We start from the raw sequence: 23550 nt of genomic DNA on the forward strand, positions 1-23550 counted from the left end.
GAATCAAACAGGTTGATACATTCAATGTTGTAATGCCCTTTTAAAACAATCTAGAAACTACTCAAACCACTCAATTAATGAATCAAACAGGTTGATACATTCAATGTTGTAATGCCCTTTTGAAATAATCTAAAAACCATTCAAACCACTCAATTAATGAATCAAACAAATTGGTTAACAAGTTATCAAACAGCTTTCGTTGTCTTAATCAAGTAAGAATCGACTTCGCATTAATGACATGTCTCTGTTTCATACAATCATCCATACTCACACACTCTTTAACAGAGCTCTGTTCAATATTAGGAAGGTCTGGCATCCACTAGTGCAGAGAGCCAAAAGAAGGATAGGAGAGACTTATCCGACGAAATGTTGTCGGGGGGCCCCTATAAGCGTCTCCAGGTCCCACCGGCTCATAGCATAGCGGAGTCCTAGGACCTTCATAGTTGCCGAATTGTGTTAAATTTAAGATTGCAACATTTAATTACTACATTCATAACGGGCGAAGTCTGTTTTTTTTTTTTTGGTTTATTTATTTATTTATTTATTTATGTTAAAAAGCAGTATGTATTAATTTTACTATGTGCTATGTCCTTTTTCTTTTCTCTTTTTCTTTTTCTCTTTTTCTTTTCTCTTTTTTTTTTTTTTTTTTTTGATTGATCTTGTAACTTCTTAATATACTTGTTATGTAACTATTCACAACCTTTTAGTACTTAATAGAGGTCCATGTCCTTGTACCTCAAACCATTCTTCAACAAAACCTTTATCTTTTTCATAATATTAACAGCTTTGGCAAATAACTTATCAAGTATCGCTAACATACAACTAAGACACATTACAGTTATCAATATAATACAAAGTACAAGTAAACCAATCTTACATAAACCTTGAGGCCATCTGGTGAGGCCAAACCAATTGACTAATTCATCTATACTGAAAAATACTACATCTTGCTTGATATTTTGAGCATGTTCTACTAACTGTTGTATCTACTTATGTATCGATTTAGAGTGATCACTCAAGTTCATATCACACATACCATCAAAATCTTCATAACCATGGCCATGAGCTAAAAACAAAAAATCAATAGCAGCTCTATTTTCTAACACTGCATGTTGTACAGAAGATAAATCATCAGCTAATTCAGATAATACCTTGCTGGTATCACTAGCATACTTTACCACCCAACAACTCAACTTCTTCAGGTTCCGATGTGCACGAGAGGCAACTGCTCCCGGCAAAAAATAGAACGATCACCTGCCATTTGGACCAAAGGTTAACATCATCATCACATCCCTGCGCTAGTATTTGGGCCAGGCCTCGCTTCCACCGCACACGATGGGTACTGTTCGGGTGTGCGTGAGGCATAGCTAAGTTCAGTTGACCAATGGTGCAAGGCCCTCCAATGGGACGGGACGGTATACCTAGCCATGCCCGATCTCCGCAAATTAAAAAGTACCCTGATGGTAATTTCCTAGGAAGCTGTGTCCCAGGCGATGGGTTAGTAGCACCACGGAGGGTGTAGTTGCACCACTGGCTGAAATTGCCCATTGGGCAACGCATTGTCTCCCCATGACTTCTGTGCAATCAGTGGACAAGCTACTTATCCAGAGACAATAAGTGGCATTTAGAGAGTCTATAAGGCTTAATTCTTGGGGATTGGGCCCAGCGGGCAGACGACTAACCCAAGTGTCGTAGTCACTTAAGCACGCAACTAGACTGGCCTTGGTGGAACATAGACTCTCGGTGTGGAATTGCACTTGTGTGTGGTTCATTGCTGCTTGAAACATTGGCCACGTCTCTTCAGAGGCTGGTACACCAACTAAATATGTAAAGGCGATTGGGTGGTTTTTTTTTTTTTGGTTTTTTTTGGTTTTTTTGTTTTTTTTTTTTTTTTTAGTTGTTGTTGTTGATCGCTAAACTGGCACAAAAGGAAGTGCTGTTAAGGTGACGCGCAAGGGTAACCCAGACATTCTGTCGAGGGTCGAAGTTCAGGAAGGCAAAACAATCAAAGTTTAAAATGACAATGAAACCTATGATGAAGTCGACACGGCAGTTTCTATCTTTGAACATGTTGAGCACTTAATACGGCTGTCTCTGCTCTTGAGCTTATGCTTTCAAATTTGGCGGAGCAGGTGCTGGCTGAGTCCGCTTGCTGGGAACCTACAAGGTACCTGTAAGGGTGGAAACACACGTGACTTTTGCCTAAATATTTAACCTCTGCTGGTCCTTGCCATATACCCGTGGTGGGGTCTCTGTAGGTCACATACAGTGGGGCTTCTGAAGGGTCAGCTTGTTGGGCTATTGTCCCATGAATATATGCTGGCGCTAACTTTTGGTCCCCGAATATACACAGATAATTCAAGGCAAGTAGAGTCTTTGAATAATCGCTCCTGTGGGTCTTGTAAATCTGTGAATTTCGTCAGGTAGTCTTTTAATGTTTGATTTGCCCTCTCTACTATAGCTTGACCTGTTGGCGAGCGGGGAATGCCTGTAATGTGCCTGATTCCCCACTGTTGAAAAAATCGAGCTAACTTGCCCCTAGTATATGCCGGTTTACTATCAGTCTTTATCTGCTCTGACACACCCATGACAGCGAAACAAAGGATGAGATGTCGCATCACTTGCAACGCTTTCTCACCAGACTGAGCTGTAGCCCAAATAAAATGACTATAAGTATCAATAGTGACATGAACATGTTTAAGCCTTCCAAATTCTGGTACATGAGTGACATCCACTTCCCATCTTTCATTTGGACCAAGATCTCGGGGATTAACTCTGAGGCCGAGACCAAGTCCCTTTTGGTTACACTGTGGGCAGGCTTTTACAATGCCTCTGGCCTCATCCATGGAAATCTGGAAGTGACGATGGAGTCCTCTGGCGTTCTGGTGGAAGGTAGCATACGCATTCCTTGCCTTAGTAAATTCATCCATGGGTACGGATAGCGAAACCAATCTGTCTGTTCGGGCATTGCCTTCTCCCAGGCCATCAGACCATTGGTGACTCCGACTATGATAGCATAAGGTTGATCTCTCTGTTGGATGACAGTCCGCAGCTGACGAAATAAGTCATTTAATCGCCAGTTTGCGACGTCTTTGAGATATGCGTCCTCAATTCGCTGTACAACTCCCACAGCATAAAGGGAATCTAAGACAGCATTAAGACGCACATTCAGCCAACGTGAAAAGGCGTAAACAATGGCTGCCAACTCTAGAGTCTATAGGGTATCGTCCTCTTGTGAGGACAGGAGTTCATGGCACCATTGCTCTTTATCTTGCCAAGTCACTGCGGCTGGTTGTGAACGTTTTCCTGCATCGGTAAAAACCGTTAGTGCATCTTGAAGGGGTTCCTCAGATCGTTTTGGAACAGGAATCCATTCATGCAGGGACATCCACTTTAACACAGTAGATCGCAACGGGGAGAGATCAATGGCTTGCGGTGCTTCTAGGAGACTTGACTGTAGGGCTGGAGAGTGCTGCAAATACCAGTCCAACTCTCCTTGCTTCATTGGAAGATAAATTGTGCTAGGTTCATCTCCAGTAATTTGTATAATACGGGTTCGGCCTTTACAAATTAGAAGGGCTAATACCTCAATCTTTGTTTGGATTGTAGTTTTTGGCTATAGTGGTCCGAAGATCCATTCTAAGACACGGATATCAGCAGACCTAGTCTCCCCCTTTTTCTTTTTGGACTGCATGAGAGCTCCGAGTAAATGTTGTTTACCCGTAAGGATGGTTAGGTCTATGGGTAAGTTTACATCACGGCGATCCACGGAGCGCTGAGATATTGTCAGGCCAATTTCAGTTATGGCCTGTTGTTGAGCTGCCAAAAGAGTAACAGGGGAGGCAGGATCGATGCCTTTAAGAAGTGGTCGTAACGGTTCTAGATGATCGTTTGTTATACCGATCACAGGGCGTAACCATTGAACATCACCTAGGAATCAATGTACATCATGTAAGGTATTAAGAGTCAAATAGAGAGCAGCTTTTTGAGGTCTAACTTGTGACTCAGTAATATGGCATCCTAGGTACTTCCATGGTGGTGTACGTTGTATCTTTTCAGGTGCTAATTGGAGTCCCTGGTGACTTAGCTGTTGTGTTAAAAAATGCTCTTGCTGCTCGGTAAATGGGTCTTGTTGTGCTATTAGGATGTCATCCGTGTAATGATAAATTAAGGCATCTGGCCATGCTTGCCGTACTGGCAATAATGCTGCATCTACAAACAATTGACACAAAGTTGGGCTGTTTTCCATGCCCTGTGGGAGCACTGCGCACTCAAATCGTGAAGCAGGGGCTTCTCTGTTAAGGGCTGGGAGTGTAAATGCAAATTGCTTTGTGTCTTGTGGGTGTATGTGTATGATGAAGAAGCAGTCTTTTAGGTCTACTATAAGTAGATGCCAACGCTCTGGAAGCATCGCGGGGTTAGGCATTCCGGGCTGAAAAGCTCCCATTGCTTCCATCTGGGAATTAACTGCACGTAAATCATGTAGTAAACGGTACCTGTCAGACTTCTTTTTAATTACGAAGATTGGAGTATTCCAAGGGCTAGTTGACGGTTGTATATGCCCTTGCTCTAGCTGTTTTTGTACTAAGATGTGTGCTTGTCTGAGTCTTTCTCGCTTCAGCGGCCACTGCTCGATCCATATTGGCTGTGATGATAACCATGTCAATGGGATCGGGAAAGCCCAAGGAGTGACTGCCAATAAAAATGGTCTCTTGTGATCAGGAGTGCTCCGATCTGACTTAGTATGTCTCGACCAACAAGGGCCCGTACGTTTGTGGGCATGATGGTGATGAATCGAAGAAACGGCTGCTGCATCAGTTAATTGTTGTGTCAGGACTAGCTGGGCAATTCGAGTTCCTTTTAGAATTACCATAGGTGGTGTCCAAGTCATAGCTACAATACAAATTTCTCTAATATGGTCACTGTCTATTACTCCTGGCAAGACAAACAAACTCTTAAGTCCAGCAGACGACTGTCCTAATAAAAGGGCTCCACATGGTTTTTCTTGATATTTCACTGGATTGGTGATACCTGTAGGGATCTTTTGGGGCTTGATGTCACTGCGAGTCACATCTACTGCGGTTGCCAAGTCCAGCCTGAGGCTTCCACTGGTTGCTGGTTGGAGGGAGGTGGGTGGCTGGAGTTGTTGTTGAAGGGAAGTGGAAATTGGCTGGTTGTCGAAGGGAGGTAGGGATGGCTGGTTGCTGACAGGAAGTGCGGGTGGATGAGTGCTGGAGGTAGGTGGGGGTAGCTGATTGTTGGAAGGGAGTGGAAGTGGCTGGTTGATGGAGGGGAGTGGAAGTGGCTGGTTGCTGTTGTTTGAAAGGGTCCACACTAGAGCCGCAGTTGGGGTCTTTGTGCCGTGGCTCCTCGTGCTCCTCGATCCGTGTCCCTGGTATCTGCAGACTTCGGTAGCATAAGTGTTCGTGTTACAGTGTTGACACCAGACTGTGGCTTTGTGACAATGCCTTCGAAGATATCCAGTGTGTCCACAGCGAAAACATTTGTCGGTTGATCGTTGCGGCTGTCTGGTGTCGGCAGGACGTAACGGGGCTAAGGCTGCTAAGGCTTGGTGCTGGATTGCAAGAGCTTGCTGCTGGACTAAAAAGGCTTGTTGTTGGGCTGCAAGAGCTTGCTGCTGGGCTTGCACCATACCTTTCCCTACATCTTGTATTGCCTCAATTAACATTGCCTGAGTCCCTACTGGTACTCTAGATAACTGTTCCAGCATCTCCTCAATTGATGCTTCTGATGGCATGGAGGAAATTATATTTTTCGTGGGAGTATTGCTATTGTCTAGGATACACTGACGGAGCAATATGGTTTTCATTTGATCTGGTACACAAGCCTGGTTGATGGCATCAGTGAATTTATCTACAAACTGTGAGAATGGCTCACCTTTGCCTTGCTTAATTGACATATAAGATGGGACAACTGATGTAGTTCTACCTTTACTTATAGCTTCTCTCGCAAATCTCATAAACTCTCTTATTATATTTGGGCCTAATCTTGCTTGTGCCTCAAAATTAGCATATAGTCCACAACCCATAAATTGATTTATTGTTATCCCATACAGGGGGTCATTTTGTTCTCTAGAAATGTTTACGAATCTGTGACATAATGTTTGCCAGTGGGCTCGCCATAACAGTAAAGGTGATTGAGTCATGATCATTCTCATAATTCCTTTTATATCCTCTGGGAGCAACAGTCCTGCACCCCAGATATAACTTATCATTTGCTTAACTGGTTCACCATGCAACTCGCATTCATTTACAGTAGCTCGTAATTGTGTTAGCAATTTCTAATTTAAAGAGTGATACTGCAACTTCACATTTCCGTGATTAGCTTTTGTATATATGATCGGGAAAACTTGTGGCAGGGTATCTAAAACTGAGGATAAATCATAATCTTTATTATTAAGGGCCTGCTCATGCATTTGTGATCAATTAATCGTTAAGGTGCGGTAGTGCCGTGCAGCAGGCTTTTATTTCTGAAAAGCGGCTGCTTGCGGCGGGGGGGGGGAGGGAGGAGGGAGGGAGGGAGGGAGGGCGGGCTGGGAGGAGGAGGGAGAGGGGAGGGAGGAGGAGGGGTGCTGCGGGCCGTCCCCGTCGGATGATGTACGGCGTAGGGGTGGGGCCGAAGGCGGGGCCCAATGGAGGTCGGGACCAGCCCTGGAGCCACCCTCGCCGGATGACGCGGGACATAGGGTTTCCGGACTCTGATTCAGTCCGCTTCCGGCTCTGCAAGTGGTCATTTCCGTCCCGTCCGCACATCCCGAGCCACATGGCTCAAGATGGCCGGCACAGGCCACATCAGACGGAGGGGGGGGGGCAGCGGGTTGCGTCGGAACTTCACTGGAAATTTTGAGCAAGCTGTACAACTATTTCGTCTCCCGTTGGGGGACAGGGATCGTAATCAACTCCTAATTGATGCAAATCTGGTATCGGCTGCCCTTTTAAGGTTGCCGAAGCTACAGCGGCGATTTTCTTCTCTGTGTGATAACGGTGCAAGCAAGTAATCATTGTATGCTACGGTTTCATTAACTTACGAGCTGTCTTATCCTCTTCTATTACCTTATACTACAAAATATCTCCTAAGCTTTTCTATTCTTTCTCATCAAATAAGTTAGCAGGGTCAGTAAAAAACTGATATGTGCGGCCGTATGCTACAAGCGCCGCCGGATCTTTTCTAAAATCCACATCTTTTATGGCACGTTTCTGTAAGAAACTAATAAAAAAGGTCTAGAATAGAATAGAAATATAGAAAGTCTAGGGGTACTTCGGTCTCTATTTTCTGCGCGCTTAACTATCCCTTTATTATTTTGGTGCAGCCTTAATCCGAGCCTTTTATGTGCTTTTGTACGAGCCTTTTGTGGGCTTTTTACAACTTTTTATAACTAAGAACCGGTAGCCCTTCCCCAGCAGCAAACAAACTCGTTCATTTTTCTTTAAGTTGTGAATCACCTCTCTACGCCTGCGTCGAGAGGAATTTATTGCCCTCCGAAACGTTGCTTTTTCGGTGCTTTCCTGGAGCCCCGTTCCCAGCCAAGTTTTTTGGTTTCAGCGGTTTTACCTGCCGAGCTGTGATTGGTGCTATCGATGGTTCGGTCCTCCACCAGGCGTCCCTAGTGTAGATCGGTCTTTCGCAGGATTTGCCTGTTGATTTCGAAACTTTTCAGACTTTTTCAAGGCTCTTCAGACTTTCTGATTGTTCAGGGCCTGTAGCACAGTTCGGGCGCCAGTTGCGGGAGCGGCAAAGAAAATGCGTGCAACCAATATGGTTGATAAATGAACTTCTGGTTTATTGCGCAGCAACTTTCGCTTATATAGTGCTTCCGTGACCACACCCCTGCCACCAACATAACTTTTTATTGGACACCCGGTGTGTTTACCTGTAGCACAGCGAATCCCTGGTGCAGGTAGCACCGGAGTATGGGCCGATCTAATTGGCCTCCCAAACATGGGGTTGGGCATAGCAAAGGGGTCGTACCTCCTATCTCTTCGAGAACATTCAGGAATATTCTCCAACATTCTCCAAACCTCTCTAACATTCCACAACAGTTACCCGCTATTCGTTTTGCTTCTATATCAGCTGCATTATTTCCCCTTACTTGGTAGCTTGTACCCCGCTGGTGTCCCTTTATATGTACTACTGCTATTTTATTTGGAGCCTTTAATGCCTCCAGAACTCGCCGAATTAATTCCGGATGAATCAGTTCTTTTCCCTGAGAGTTTACAAATCCTCTTTCTTCCCATATCTTCCCAAAAGTGTGTACTACTCCGAATGCATAACACGAGTCTGTATATATAGTTCCATCCTTTCCTTTCAATAGCACTAAGGCTTTCCACAGTGCATATAGTTCGCAGGCTTGAGCTGACCAGCTAGCACTCAGGGGACCTGATTCCACAGTTTTAAATTCTCCTTTGTCTAACCTAATTACAGCATATCCAGAGAGTCGCTTTCCTTCCACTATTCGTGAGGACCCATCTATAAATAGTACCTCCCCTTGCTGTAATTCCTCTTCTTCTAGATCGGGTCTAATGCGAGTTTGTTGTTCAATGGTTTGAAAGCAATCATGGACCAAATCGGTACCTTCTCCTGGGTACAAAAATTCAGCCGGATTAACTGCCCCAGTTGTTTTTAAGGTTAATTTTGAAGACTCTATAAGTATCCCTTCATACTTTAATAACCGGCTATCTGTAAGCCATTTTTCTGCCTTTTGTTGCAGCACTCCCCTTATGTTATGAGGCGCATATAAAATAACTTCTCCATTAAAGGTAATGCGGTTTGTTTCTTCAAGTAATAAAGCGGCAGCAACAATGATTTGCAAACAACTTGGCCAGCCTCTGCTTACAGGGTCTAACAACTTAGAAAGATATGCTACCGGTTTCTTTTGACTGGCCCATTCCTGAGTTAGTACTCCAAATGCCGTCCCTTCATATATATTAACAAATAAATGAAATGGCCGTTTTAAATCTGGGAGGCTTAAGACCGGTGCTTGGCTTAGCTCTCTTTTGAGACTGGCAAACTGCTCTTGATCCTGAGGGGTCCATTTGGGTATTTTATCTTTAGACAGTTGTTCATATAAGAATTTAACTTTAAAGCTGTAATTCTCTATCCATTGCCTACAATACCCAAATAGCCCTAATGCCTGCCGAATTTGCCTCTTAGTGACAGGCATAGTTAATTCCAGAATTCCTTTAATGCGCTCTGGATCTAATATCTTCCTGCCGTTAAACAAATAACGCCCTAAATATTTCACTCTTTTCTCCACAAATTGTAACTTTTCCTGTGATACCCGTAGTCCCCTTTGTGCAAGAAAATTTAGGAGTCGGATACTCTCTTTTCTTACATCCTCCTCATTAACCCCTGCTATAAGCAGATCATCTACATACTGTAACAATTCGTTTCCCGTTTGTACCTGGTACTCTTGTAAGAGTTCTTCCAGGGCTTGTCCAAACAGATTAGGGGACTCAGTAAATCCTTGGGGGAGCCTAGCCCATCTCAATTGCTGTCTACGACCTGTCTCTAGATCTTCCCATGTAAAAGCAAAATAATCGCGGCATTCTTCTGCCAGTGGGCAGGCCCAAAAGGCATCTTTTAAATCGATCACACTATACCAGGATTTATGGGGTCCAAGCTTGCTTAGCAGTGTGTATGGATTTGCTACAACAGGGAACCGGGTGACAGTTCTTTTGTTTATTTCTCTCAAATCATGTACGAGCCGATATTTCCCATTTGGTTTCTTTACAGGCAAGATGGGGGTGTTGAAGGGTGACATACAAGGCTCTAGGATTCCTTGTGCTAACAATCGATCAATTTCTGGTTTTAATCCTTTTCGTCCTTCTAAGGATATTGGATATTGTTTTACCCTGACAGGTATGTGGGGTTCAGAAATTTGGACTTTAATTGGTGGGATTTCCAGTCTACTAATTGTGTCCGGAGAATGCCAGACATTGGGGTCAATTTGTTTTTGATCATCCACGGTCAAAGGATAAGCATACACTGTTAGCTCTTGATTTTTCACTTTAATTTCTAGTTGTAATTCAACAATTAAATCTCGTCCTAGCAGATTAAATTCTGCTTCAGGGACAAGCAGGAGTTCACCTATTCCAAATTTATTTTCAGTTTCAAATACTACGTTTTTAATTTTATTTACTTTGAATGGTTCCCCTTTTGCCCCAATTACTTGTACTTTTTCAGGGGAAATCTTACATCCCTCAGGTATTTGCCTAATGGTCGATTTCTCAGCCCCAGTGTCTACTAAGAAGGTGAACTCCTGTTTATGGGGACCTATTTTTAGTTTTATCAAGGGCTCATGATGACTCCGGTCCCCTAAGATATAGAGCCCCTGACTCTCCTATTCCACCTTTACTATCTCCTCATCTCTTATTCGTTGTCTGCAATTCTTTTTCACATGTCCTTTCTTCCCACAATAAAAACAACTTCCTTGTTCCTTCTTCATTACAACATTTCCTTGTCCAGTAGGTCTGTGCTCATTAGACCTCCCTCTACGATCTTCTCTAACTGCTGCTACCATCATTTTTACTTGCCGTTTACTACTCTCTTCCTCCCGTCTCACATATACTTTCTGTGCTTCTCTTAATAACTCATCCAAACCCCTATCTTGCCAGTCCTCTAATTTTTCAAGCTTCCTTCTAATATCATCCCAAGATTTTGCTACAAAGTGTGTTTTTAATACTGCTTGCCCAAGAGGACTATCAGGATCAGCTCCTGAATATAGCTGGAGAGCTTTTCTTAATCGTTCCAGCCATTCAGTGGGACTTTCATCTTTCTTTTGTCTCTCATTGAAAGCTTTGCTAATATTTTGGCCACGAGGTACTGATTCTCTAATTCCTTGAATAACAATACTTCTTAAGTCCTGCATGTGAGTCCTATGCAACGGGTCCTGATTATCCCAATTAGGTCTTTGGAGTGGCCACTTGGTATCTGCTTGGGGTCCCTGAACATGTTGGGCGTCCCATAACTGCATTCCCGGCCTCCTGATCATATCTCTTTCTTCAGTGGTAAATAATTGACCAAGAATAGATTGCATTTCATCCCAAGTATAGAGATTAGGTCCCAGGAATTGATCCAATCTCTCCGCTACCCCAAGTGGGTCCTCAATTAAATTGCCCATCTCCGTTTTCTTGAAATCCCGTACATTAGTAGAATTTAGGGGTACGGAGACATACCCGATAACAGGTTGGGGTCCCCCCATAGGCGTTTCCCGTAAGGGGTACATATGGGTTGTCTCTTTTTTACTCCTAGTCATCCGTCACGGTGGTGGAGGAGATTCTGGTTCTAACTCTGATGGAGGAGTGGGTGCCCTAGGAATCGCTGGGGGTGGCGGAGGAACATAAGGAGGGGGAGTAAGGAGGGTTTCATCTAATTCTTCCTCATTCCCCTTTTGTTTTATTTTATTCTTATTTAATGGATATAGTTTTGCTTGGGGTTTTTCTAGCCATATTTCCGCATACTGACTTTCCTCTTGGTTAGGAGGTTTTTTTTTTTTACTATTAACCCAGAAGTTTAGCTGTTGTCGTACCCAATCTTCTTCCGACCCTTATACCGGCCAGAAGACGTTCTTTGAAATTTTCTTCCCTCCCCATACCTTAGTACAATATTCTATCATCTTACTCCTATTTTTTCCTGCTGCTCCAGGAAAATATTTCCAATTGTCTAAGATATATGCCAGAGGGGTATTCTTAGGTACAGAGGGTACCCTTCCCATGGGTGCCGAAGGCTTGCTGCCCTTCGCTCCCATCTTCCAGAATATCCACAGTCACACACTCACTCGCTCCCCTTGTTCCTGGCCCAGTCCCTCGCGGGAGATGGGAAACGCAGTACTTAAGAGTCCACACTCGCTTGGTTCAGTATATCGAACCTCTCGTTCGTTATATTCCAGGAAACCCAATCCCGCCCGAATGGTACTCCGCGACCTTTAGTTCGCAATATACTTACGCGTCCCTGCGTCTTCGTCCGGACCTCCGTGCACAGAATTTTTATGGGATTTGACTGGTTCCTCCTTTGCTCAATATTCTAGAATTTTTAGGTTCGTCGGTAAGGTTGGAGTGAGCTACTGATCACACCTGGGGCCGCGAACAAACGCGGGGCGCCTCTCCAAGGGATCGCAACTCACTGTCCCTTATCCGAGTCACGGCACCAAAATTTGTCATAAATTGAGACCACAATAGATCATAATCCAATTAAAATTTTATTTATTATAGCAAGTAGAATATGAGCAAAAGCAGCGCTGGACGGCAGGGGAGTCTGTGCTCCGCCAACTGCCGCACTAAGCAGTTCAAACAGTTCCTTTTTTATACACCTTTATTTCCGTGTTCGTGAAGTAGTAGAGGTACTCTGCGCATGCTTGAGTTGTTGTTGGGGGTTCGTTTTCTACCTCCTGGTGGTCGTTGAGGCCGAAGTAAAAAGTCTTCCTCCCTTATCTCATAGTTGACCCCTCATTCATATGTCCTTATATGGGGTTGTTTGTCATGTTTCTGTCGGTTCCTGGAACATGTGGTGGCTATCTTAGCTTTGCAGAAGCGGAATAGTAACTGTTTTAGCTTGCATAAGCGATTTCCTGTCTTTTAGTAGTTGTAACTATTTTAGCTTGCGTAAGCAATTTCATGTCTTTTAGTAGTTTTAACCCTTACACTTAACATAATTCTTAATAAACAATACCCTAATTCATAATTCCTCACAATAGTGAAGGTGAATGGGATCAACTCCTCACCAGAGAGAAGGATGCTCCTCCTGAGGGACAGCGGATATTGATGCCTACAGAAAGACTAAAGTTTAAACAGTCTCTGTCTAGAAATTAACTTCAGTAATTAACTGTACTTGGGAAATGGGGAACACTAATTTATAGCTCAGTTGTCTCAGGAACTATCAGTATTATTCTTTGTGATAACTTGTATTAACCTTAGTATTATATATAAATATATATATATAAAAATATATATATATATATATATAAAATATACCTTGCTCATGTAGAGAATCAAAGTTAATCAGAGGTCATATTCATCCAGAAGAGTATGGGTCTGTTGAACTTGACAATACTAATACTAACCTGGGAACATATGCCATAGACATACCTCATATGCCTTGGTAAAAGAACATGCACGTCAGCTTGGCCCAGGAGATAGCTAAGACAAGCAACCAACCTCTGAATAAACTGCAGAATCCCGAGAAGAATATTTGTCTCAAAACAGCTGCCTTGACAAAATGGACATTTCGCTCAGGTAGAGGCGCTCTCTCTCTCTCATTCAAAAGGATGACACCTCTCTTTGATTTACTGAAACATAGAAAAGCGTTATTTCTTGGTTTCTAGACTCAGTAGTTGGTTAAGAAAAAAAATGACAGGATTAGCAGTAATTTCTATATTAGTAATTGTGTCTTTATAAAAATATTTATTCAATGCACTTTAAGATGCTATAGCCAAGCTCTGTTCTCAAGGAAAACACCTCCCAGTCTTAATAAGGAGAAAATGCTATTGGAACCTAATAAAATATTGGGAAAATATATCCAAAAATGAAAACATGAGTGAGACTTAAATGACTAAAAGTTTAAATATTTATTTAAAGTCTCGAAGGGGGGAACTGATGTCAATTAATTGAAATAAGTAAAATTATAGGGGGGAAAAAAACCCACATTTGGGAAAAAAAATCACATAAAAGAGAACAAAAGAGACATACAGAATAAACACAGGGCTCACATAACAGTGAAACAGTAAGAATTAGACAAAAACAGCTTCTAGTTAGAGAAAAACATGTCCCAAGAAGTTAACAGCCTGGCCTTGAGACAGGCCTGTAAGACATCTGAAACACAGATGAAAGGAATAGGAAGGCGTATGCCCCACAACTCATCTTGGTTACAGCCTTGAGCACTGTGTAGAAGAAAAACATTGAGTAATTGGATTTACTGTATTAATGTACTATTAACATATTAATGAGCTATTAGCGTATGGAAATACCAACCCATAGGCTAGAGTGACCCCTACTAATAAAAAGCCCATGTGTGTGGATTGGTTTATTGCACACCGGGTATGGGACCCTGCTTTTGGGACAACAATGTGATCAGAAGTATGAGCTTGTAGTTTTCAGCATTCTCATTTAAATCTGCATGCTAATTTTTTTTTTTTTGAAAAAAAAGCTAATACTTCAACATTCTTCTCAGCCAAAGATGTGTGTGATATTAAATGAGTGAATCAGACTGTATTTAAGTTTAAGAATTTAAGTTCTTTTAAGCCATCTACATAAGCCAAGTGTGTGATGAGGAAATAAACCCATTACAAAAATCAATTTAAAGAGCTCAGAAAGTTTCATTTTTGTTTATCTCAGAAGCTGTTACATACTAGTTTACGCATCCCTTGGGTGGATAGATGACTCACTGAGAAGTTAACAGAAGAAATTTACCTTGAAAAATTAAGGCCCCTCAACCGCAAAGCCCGGCAGGAAGAAAACAAAACGCACGTCACTCGGTAAAAGAAAGGGGAATCGGCACTTTCCTGAAGAGCGCCTCAGGTGCCGCGGTTTCAGTATGCAAAGTCAACGTAGCTACACCACTTCACAGCGTTGCCTCTTTTTCCCTCGGGCAGGGCTGCTTGCTGGGCAGCATTAATTGAGATCAAGCAACCGCTGCAGCGTGCAAAAGAAAGCAACGACGTACAGATTTATTTTTAAGGGTTCCTCTTAAGTATTAAGGACCCTCCTCCCCGCTCCCCTCTGACAGACACTCAGCTGAAGGCAGGCGGCTGGTGAAGACCCTGCCTCGGCGGCACCTCCCCTCACCGAGGCCTGGTTTCAGATTGGGCTGCGGGCGGGGCGCTGTCGTCAGCCCCACAAACCTCCCTCAATATGCGGATGCGGGGACTAGCCCCACGAACGAGGATTTTTTTTTTTTTTGCCTGCTACCCCAGACGGGGGGAGGGGAGGTAGGAACGAGTAACAAAGGGACGTGTCCCCTTTAAACGCCTCATCCCTCCACGTGGTGCAGGGCAAGGGCGGAGATTTCGCTTTTCGTCATTTAGGTCTCCCGTGGTGGAAAGGAGCTGCGCGTTGAATAGGACGTGAGTGTTGGGATTTTCCCTCGTGCCCAGTGGGTGCTTCTGCCATTTTTTTTTCCATCTTCCACTTTGGGGTGTCGGGAGCTCGGTACCTCCCGGTCGTGTTGGACTGCTGCGTGATGAGGCTTCCCCTTTTTTTTGCCCCACTATGGAGTGGGTCTGAGGCAGGATGAGGAGTCGTTGTTGATGAACTGCTGCCATATTGAGGGGGCAAAGAGAATTTGAACGAGGGAGAAAACGGCCATGCCCCCATGTCAGGATCTGGCCCTGCCCGCTGGCGACCCTGGACCACTATCATTATTATCATTATTTTCTCTCCTTTGCTGCTGGGCCCCTGCACTTTTCTTGTTGCCACCCCGCCCCAGGAGGACCTTGGTGTCGCTGTCTGTGCGCCCCTATCGGGTTCTCGCTCCTTCCCCCTGAGGGGGGGGGGGCAACACGAGACGCAAAAAAGAGGAAGAGGGGAGGAAAATGGCGGCTGGGATCTACCTACCTGGTGTTCCTAGCTCGTAGTTGCTTGTCTTTCTCATCTTCCTTTCCCCCGTCCTCGCTTGGCCCGTCTTATTCCGCCCTCGCTTTCCCCGGTGCTTCGGTGTCTCTTCATGCTCTGCCTGCCAGATTCTACTGAGGGGCGCTCACCGTCCTCCATTTCTGTTTCCGCACCCACCTTCCTCCATATTGTTGTTCCCCCATCCTGATGCGTTGTCTGGCGTTATCCTCTGCTGGTGCACCGCGTGTATTAGGCTTTTTGTTCGGCTTCCCAATTTCATGTTATCGCTGTGCTTATTTTTGCATTGTCCCATACCACCACTCTTCTGCGTAGCTTATATGTGCTTCCCATACCCTGTTTCATTTTCAGTGCTACAGCTTCCATCGTTCGCTCCAAACTTTACAACAGAATTTTCCTTGCCTTAGAGCCACATTGATCCATTATTATTATTCAGACTGTTTTCCTTTGCACATGGTTTGTTTCATTGCCAGTTTAAAAACATGGCTATTCCTTTTTTTTCCTGAGATATGATTTTAAAATCTTTTATTAGCCTTTCCTAGCCGTAGTTTATTTTATACGGTTTCACCCTGTGATGCTTATTTTTATTCTGAAAAAAACAAATGAGCTTTTTTTTTGTTACAAAGACTTTTTATTTTTAGTAGCAGGCAAGATGCTCAGCTGCTGTATCTAACCATGTGTTTGCAAATTTATGAGATGTAGAAGCACACCTGGAAGCATGCAGTCAAGGAAAGTTGAATGTCTGGCAAATTAATAGACTAGTGGTAAAGCTGCAGTGGAAATATTAATTGCAATACTGTAGTTCACTGTAACTGAGACTTTTTTTTTTTTTCTCTAGACTTTAGTATTATTGATGGTAACTTTAGCTTCATGTATGATGATTATACAGCTGTTGCTTGCAAATTCAACTAGGTGAAATGCCCATGTAAGAATATAGATAATACTGTGGCCTTAATAGTTTATATTTATGAATGTAATATTGAGAACTCAACTGGAGGACAGTATTGTAATTTTTACATTATGGTTTATACTATACCCAGGAATATACGAAACTGGTAAAAATTGTACCTTCATAAAAAAAATCTAAAACACTGCATTTAAGGCAGTTGCAGCAAAAAGAGGGAGATATACAAGAGGGGAAGGGTGTTTTGAATTTATACCTACAACATATTAAAGCTTAAAGAATAAAACTTAAAGGCAGAAAAGTCTTCAGTGTCATTTTGACTAAGATGAGCCTTTACAAACAGGTTTGAAGTTGCCTTTCTAGATGTAATGGGACATACTAATTGTATAGTGTTCTCATGTTGTTTTTCTCTTCCTAGAATGCCTAAGTCAAAGGAACTGGTGTCTACAAGCTCATCTGCCAGCGATTCAGATAGTGAAGCTGACAAAAAGGTGAACGTTAAATGCAGTTTATAACTATTGTATTAATGCTTGTATTTCAGGCTGAGGTTAAGGAGCATGATGTCACAAAATGAATGTTATTCAGTATGATTTATCAGATGCTAAAAAAAAAAAACAACAACAAACCCAACCCATATAAAAACACCCCTCCCAACCCCAAAGCAACAATTAAACCCAACAAAACAAAATTAATCTGCGAAGTCCCCCAAGATTAGGGTTTCAGTGGATGCTTTTTAGCAAACTTTTTTCTTAAATTGCATTTTGCTTTCTTTAGGATTTTTCATGTGGTATATCTAGCCACAAGATTCCTGGAACTCTTTGCTGCTTTATGGCAAGTGATAAAAGGCTTCTGTATAAGCTGCCTCTGGGTGGGAAGACTTTGGACTAATTTTGGTGATGCTTCCCATGTCCCTCTTCCTTTTAGTATCTGGATTACTTGCAAATCCAAAACTTAAAACTTCAACTTGCCCTGTCATTCATGTACTATTTGCTTTTTTTGTTTGCAGATTCTTTTTTGCTGTTTTAGATTCTACATTTACTGTAATATTATCTGCTAGTTTCTCACTTAAAAGCTGAGCCAACCCAAATGTCTTTGAATTGATAATTTTCATGTTAACTGTTTAAATGTTTAAATTAAAAAATGTTTAAATTTAGTGTTCTCTTTTATTTTTAAGTTATTTGTTTTATGAGTTTGTATAGATGTACCAGTCATTATGAACAAAAACTGAATAGAACAGTGAATTTGTCTTTTAAAGAAATACTAGATGGTAATGCAGACATCAGGTCTTTTAGTGCAGTATGCAAAGAGGCTTGGTCTGCTTTACTCAATTTTTTTCAAATATGACTGGTTGCGCTTAGCAAATTAGGTATTTTGTCAAATTTCAATATAAGAGAAAATGGTCAGGTGTTTGGTGTTGTTTGTTGCTTTTCTCTGTGTGTGTGTGCTTATGGTTGTTAAGTACATGTATTCCTAAAAAGACACAGTCTAAGTCTGCTTTAGTGGCCAATAAGGTTGTTGCTTTTTTTTTCTATAACAACCTCCCCTATTTGTTTGAACTGTTTATCATTAAAAGAGGTTATCTACAAAATTATTCTAGCAGGTGGGACACGTTTTGTATCTTTGTATTAATCACATGATTACTATAAAACCATTAGTAAAAATAGTAACTTTGTAGCAGCTTCTGGCAAAATAATCAATTTACAGTTGATATTGTCTGAATGCTTAATTTTTATTTTTTTTTTTTTTTTTATCATGCTAGGGATAGAGATTGGACTGGGATTTAAAAAAAACAAAACCAAACAACACAACCAAGTCCTCTGTTGGATTTGATTTCCAGATTCTTTTTTCATTATCTTAGCTATTCTTTCTTGTCACTTACAAGAGTTGTTAGCTGGCCTGTATTAGTCATTGCAGTCAGTGGAAAGGAAGGTAATACTTCCATCAGACTTTAAAATTTTAATTAAAAATACCAAACCAACAATACTAATTATACAAGAAGAGTAGATGTTTTGAAATGTGTTTTTAATTAATTCACTTATGTTTAAAGCCAAAGTATATTATGGTAAACTTCACTTGGAACAGAATTAGGCTTATCTGAAGATTTTTCCTTTTTTTAAATTCTAGTCTAAATGTACAGTATTGGATTCCTGCCTTCACAAAAGGAAGGTAATAAGTTGTATTACATATTAGTAGTTTATGATCTGTAACAAAGTTTTTTGTAACATATGCATGAACCACAACTTATTTTATTTCTTCTTAAAATTCTTGCTCCAAGGCAAAGCGTAAAAAGCAAGCGGCTCCAGAAAAGCGTGTAAAGAAACAAAAGACTGGTGAAAGTTCAAAAGGTGTAGCTTCTTCTAAGCAAAGCAGTAACAGAGATGAGAATATGTTTCAGGTAATATTAATGACTCTCTTAGAGCCTGGTTAAGGTAAACATTTAAATCATATTCAATATAAATTTTATGAGGTGTTCTGAATATCTTGATAGAATAGTGATTGGTCTCCTGAAGCCTTGGCCAAAGGGGATTATGATGCAGATTAAATGCTCAGAAAAAGCATTTTCAGGTTTTTACAATTGCCACATGGTAACTCTCTGGATAGTCATTTTATCTGTAGATACAGTACTTACCACCAGTATACTGTAAATATTAGATCAGGACAGTCTCTACGTGGAAATGCTTTTTAATCAGGGCTCTTGAAAGAATGGTTTTCAAGAACCTAAGTGTATGACTCTTTGTTCCCATTTAACTAGGTCAAGGGCAACTTGGATTCTGTCTTATGAGAGTGTCTTGGAATAAGTTTTGCTTGTTCCTTTATGATACTTGTTTTTCTCACTGAACAACAAAAAAGATTGTAATTTTTTACATTGTCCTTATTTTTAAGATGGGATGAATGTACATTTTTCAGCATCAAGAAGCATTTGTGAATTCAGGGTATTGTAGTCCCGGGGTTAGCCCAAGGCAGTAGCAGTGTGCTGAAAGCTGTGCAAGAATATATGTAGCTCAGAATTACCTGGTTTAGGGGTGTGGATCAAGACTTATTAAATATCTGTGGCTAGCTGCCTTGAATGGGGCAGGGGATAGAAAAGGAACTTAAATTCTTAGAGACTTCAATTCTGAAGTTTGTGAAAGGGTATGGGAGAGGTGCCCAATAAGATGATCCCAACACTAAGTAAGGCAAATGAAATGGGTTTGTGCTGTAACTGTGCAGGAAAAAAAATATCTTTTATAGAGAGAAGACATGATGAACTGATACTGTAATACAGGGCAGTTATTTTTAATGTAACAATTCTCACTTTCATGTATAATTGGAGGGAGAGCTTCAGTTTAAGATGCTGGGAATCAATGCCTGGACTTCGATCAAAGAAAGACTAATATTTTTATTTCTATTGGGCATACTTTGATCTATATAGGAAAAATGAGGTAGTATCTTTTACACCTCATGAGGTGAACTGCAGTTAGAACTCAAACTATGTATAGGCTTTATGCTATGTTTGTTATATGATCAGAAATTCCAGCCTTAGGGAAAATGTTTAAAATTTTCAATACTCTCCTGATGGGGAAAAAAACCCAAGCAAACCATACCTGAAAAAAACCCCAACAAACAAACAAAAACCAAACCTCCTAAAACTCCATTTTTTCAAATAAAAGCAAAAGTACTTGTGTAAATAAAATATCACTTTGAGCCATCAGTGTTCCTTAGTCTCTGCCTGCCTTGTAGTTACTCAACAACAAAAGGTTTTAGATTGCTTATTGTGTTATGTGAAACATCGTGGCTTTTTTTTTTTTTTTCATGCTACATCAACTTATGTGCATTAATTAAGATGCAACTTTTTCAGTGTAGAAATAGTACTGTAGGTCTGAGGATATTTCCTCTCTCCCCCCTACCCAGGAGAGCATGGTAGAAGATTTAGTTGTGTGTTAATTTTTAGATATGGTTTTCTTTGTTCTAGGACTATTATTAACACTAGAAATTCTCCTTTTGGCTTCTCTGTGGTAGTAAAATGTTCTCTGTGCAAGTGACTTTGCAGCATAACTTAATTATAACTTCAAGCCGGTGGGGAAGAAGGCCAGCCTGGCTGAATAGGGAGATCTGGGTGCAATTTGGGGGACGTGAAAGGGAAGGAGAGTTGATGGCTTTTGAAAAAGGGGGGAGGACTACAAAGGTGTCATGAGGCTATGCAGGGAGAAAATCAGAAGGGCCAAAGCCCAAAGATATTAATCTGGCTGTAGCTGTCAAAGATAAGAAATGCTTCTACAAATATATTGGCAACAAAAGGAGAACCTCTATCCTTTATTGTATGCAGGGGGAAACTGATCAAGGATGAGGAAAAGGATGAAGTATTTAATGCCTTCTCTGCTTCAGTCTTAAGTAGTAGGATCAGTTGTTTGCTGGGTATCCAGTCCCCTGAGCTGGAAGACAGGGATATGGAGCACAAAGAAGCTCTCGTAATCCAAGTGAAGATGGTTAGCAACCTGCTGCACTACTTATACACAAGTCTATGGGGCCAGATGGAATACAATCAAGGGTAGTGAGGGAGCTGGGGGAAGTGCTCACCAAGCCACTTTCCATCATTTACCATCAGTCCTAGCTAACTGTTGAGGTCCCAGTAGACTGAAGACTGGCAAATGTGACGCCAGAAGGAGGATCCATGGAACTACAGGCCTGACCTCGGTGCTGGGGAAGGTTATTGAGCAGACCATCCTGAATGCCATTATGCAGCATATGCAGGGCAACTAGGTGATCAGGCCCAGTTAGCATGGGTTCATGAAAGACAGGTCCTGTTTGACCAACCAAATCTCCCTCTGTACCCAGGTGACCTGCTTAGTGGATGAGGGAAAGGCTGTGCATGTTGTTTAGCTGGTCTAGAGTAAAGCCTTCAATAGTGTTTCTCATGGCATTCTGGAGAAACAGGCTACGTATGGGCTAGGCAGGTGTACACTGAGTAAATAAGCTTCCTGGAAGGCCAAACCCAGACATTTGTGGTGAATGGAATTAAATCTAGTTGGCAGCCAGTCACAAGTGGTGTTTCCTAGGGCTCAATATTGGGACCAGTTCTGTTTAATATCTTTATCAATGATCTGGACAAGGGGATTGAGTGGTCCCTCAGGAAGTTTATGGACAACACCAAATTGTGAGGGAGTGTTGATCTGCATGAGGGTAGGAAGGGCTCTACAGAGGCATCTGGACAAGCTGGATCAATGGACTGATGTCAATTATATGAGGTTCAACAAGGCCAGGTGTCAGGTCCTGCACTTTAGTCACAACAAATCCATGCAATGATACAGGCTTTGGAAAGTATAACTGGTGAGCAGCCCAGAGGAAAAAGATCTGGGGGTGTTGATTGACAGGTGGCTGAATGTGAGCCTTGAATACTGTGTTCAGTTTTGGACCCCTCACTACAAGAAAGACATTGAGTTGTTGGAGCATGTTCAGAGAAGGGCAATGAAACTGGTGAAGGGTCTAGAGAACAAGTTCTCTGAGGAGTGTCTGAGGCAACTGGAGTTGTTTAGCCTGGGGAAAAGCAGGTTGAGGGGAGACCTTATTACTCTCTACAACTACCTGGAAGGAGGTTGTAGCAAGGTGGGTGTTTGTCTCTTCTCTCTAGTAAGAAGCAACAGGACAAGAGGAAATGGTCTCAAGTTGTACCAGGGGAGGTTTAGATTAGATATTAGAAGAAACGTACTAACTGAAAGGGTTATCAAACACTGGGACAGGTTGCACAGGGAAGTGGTTGAATCACTGTCCCTTGGAGGTATTTAAAAGATGTGTAGATGTGGTGCTTAGGATGGTTGGACTCAATGATCTTGAAGGTCTTTTCCAACCAGAACGATTCTCTGATTCTGTGGTAAGTGTGGCTTCAACTGATGGAAATTGATCTGTATAACATTCATAGGGTAGTCAGAAGTTCTGTGGCATCCATGTTGTGTGTGAGTGGCAGCAAATTATGTGAAATGTAGTGGTTTGCTGTTCTCTACACTTTTGGGCTTTGTTCATGAAATATATAGCTTCCCTTTAATATTGAGGTAGTTGTGATTGCTGTATTTGGAGGATTCAGCATTTTGGTGAAGATCCATTTTTGTTTAAAACTGTTGTTGGTATAATAGCATTCTTGAAACTAATTATGAAGACTAGAATAATTGTAAGTAGAAAGGAATTTATTCAGTATAAGAGACCAAATGTAGCCTTTTTGGGTTTTATAGGTAGCCTAGTATACTTTGGAATTTGTTAAAGGTTTTGGGTGCAGAAATTTATTGTACTCCCATTTGTGAGGCTCTAAGGACAAGGATTATTCATGTTAATGTGGAAGCATTTAGTGTTGATAAATTAGATTCCTGTCTGTGGCTTTGAGCCAAGATGAGTTCTGCATCATGTGTTTTGATTAGTTTGACAGATTCTGTCATCTACCTATGCCTGCTTTGTATAAAGTTTGTTAATGCTGTCCTGATACAGTATAAATGACTATCCAGAGTGGAACCATATAATGTGATCAGGTGTTGCACAGCAATTGTTACTTCAAAAGGAGTTTGCCTGATATCTGTTTCCCCTGTACATTTTGTTTGTTTGTTTTGGGGTTTTTTTTTCCCAAGTGTGTGTTGAATTTGCTTTTTGACTTGAGACAAATAAGTTCTTTGGTTTCCCAGTGCCATATCTTTACCTAGCATTGACTCCTAAAAGTAGATAAATATATGTTTGTGATGCTTTGGAAGGTGATTGTGAAATGCATTGGTGACTACCTAAGATTGAGAATTGATATGCCAAACCCATTTTCTGTTCTGCGGATCTCCTCTGTTTACAGGAGGCTCTATTATAGGTATTTATATTAGCTTATTTTGCTACTTCTAATGCTGTACATATAGTTATGAGATAAGAAAGAACACATTCTAAAGTATTCTTTCTTCATAAAGTGTATCCATAAGGTACATACAAAATACTAAGAATTTCTTACGTTAATGGTATTTGATTGTGAGTTTATTATTTAATTTTTGATTCTCAAATTGACATTCTTCATTCACATAGATTCAAAGTATACTTTTTTTATCAAATTTGGAAAAAATTGATAAA

General features: G+C 41.5%; 1 protein-coding gene and 1 long non-coding RNA gene across 6 annotated transcripts in view; one reads left to right on the plus strand and one right to left on the minus strand.

The window, feature by feature from the left end:
- LOC139789233 (uncharacterized) lies at window positions 1-14978 on the minus strand. 2 transcript variants are annotated; one of them, XR_011723086.1, is made up of 5 exons: window positions 14742-14978; window positions 14424-14645; window positions 13173-13303; window positions 11965-12513; window positions 1-2171 (listed from the first exon to the last, which is right to left on the minus strand). It is a non-coding gene; the product is annotated as an uncharacterized lncRNA (long non-coding RNA). The 2 variants fall into 2 exon arrangements; XR_011723085.1 differs by having other exon boundaries at window positions 14424-14975.
- Window positions 14895-23550, plus strand: part of LOC139789232 (activated RNA polymerase II transcriptional coactivator p15-like) — a 14389-nt gene continuing 5733 nt past the window's right edge. For 2 of the 4 annotated variants that reach the window (XM_071729737.1, XM_071729735.1), the window contains exons 1-4: window positions 14895-15076; window positions 16904-16976; window positions 18610-18651; window positions 18761-18880. In XM_071729737.1, the coding sequence (XP_071585838.1) occupies window positions 16905-16976; window positions 18610-18651; window positions 18761-18880 (234 nt within the window). In that variant the 5' untranslated portion in view covers window positions 14895-15076; window position 16904. The remainder of the gene's footprint in view (window positions 15077-16903; window positions 16977-18609; window positions 18652-18760; window positions 18881-23550) is intronic. The other 2 variants (XM_071729738.1, XM_071729736.1) reach the window with 1 other exon arrangement.

The sequence above is a fragment of the Heliangelus exortis genome, chromosome W (assembly GCF_036169615.1).
Source record: "Heliangelus exortis chromosome W, bHelExo1.hap1, whole genome shotgun sequence".
In the NCBI taxonomy this organism is placed as follows: domain Eukaryota; kingdom Metazoa; phylum Chordata; class Aves; order Apodiformes; family Trochilidae; genus Heliangelus; species Heliangelus exortis.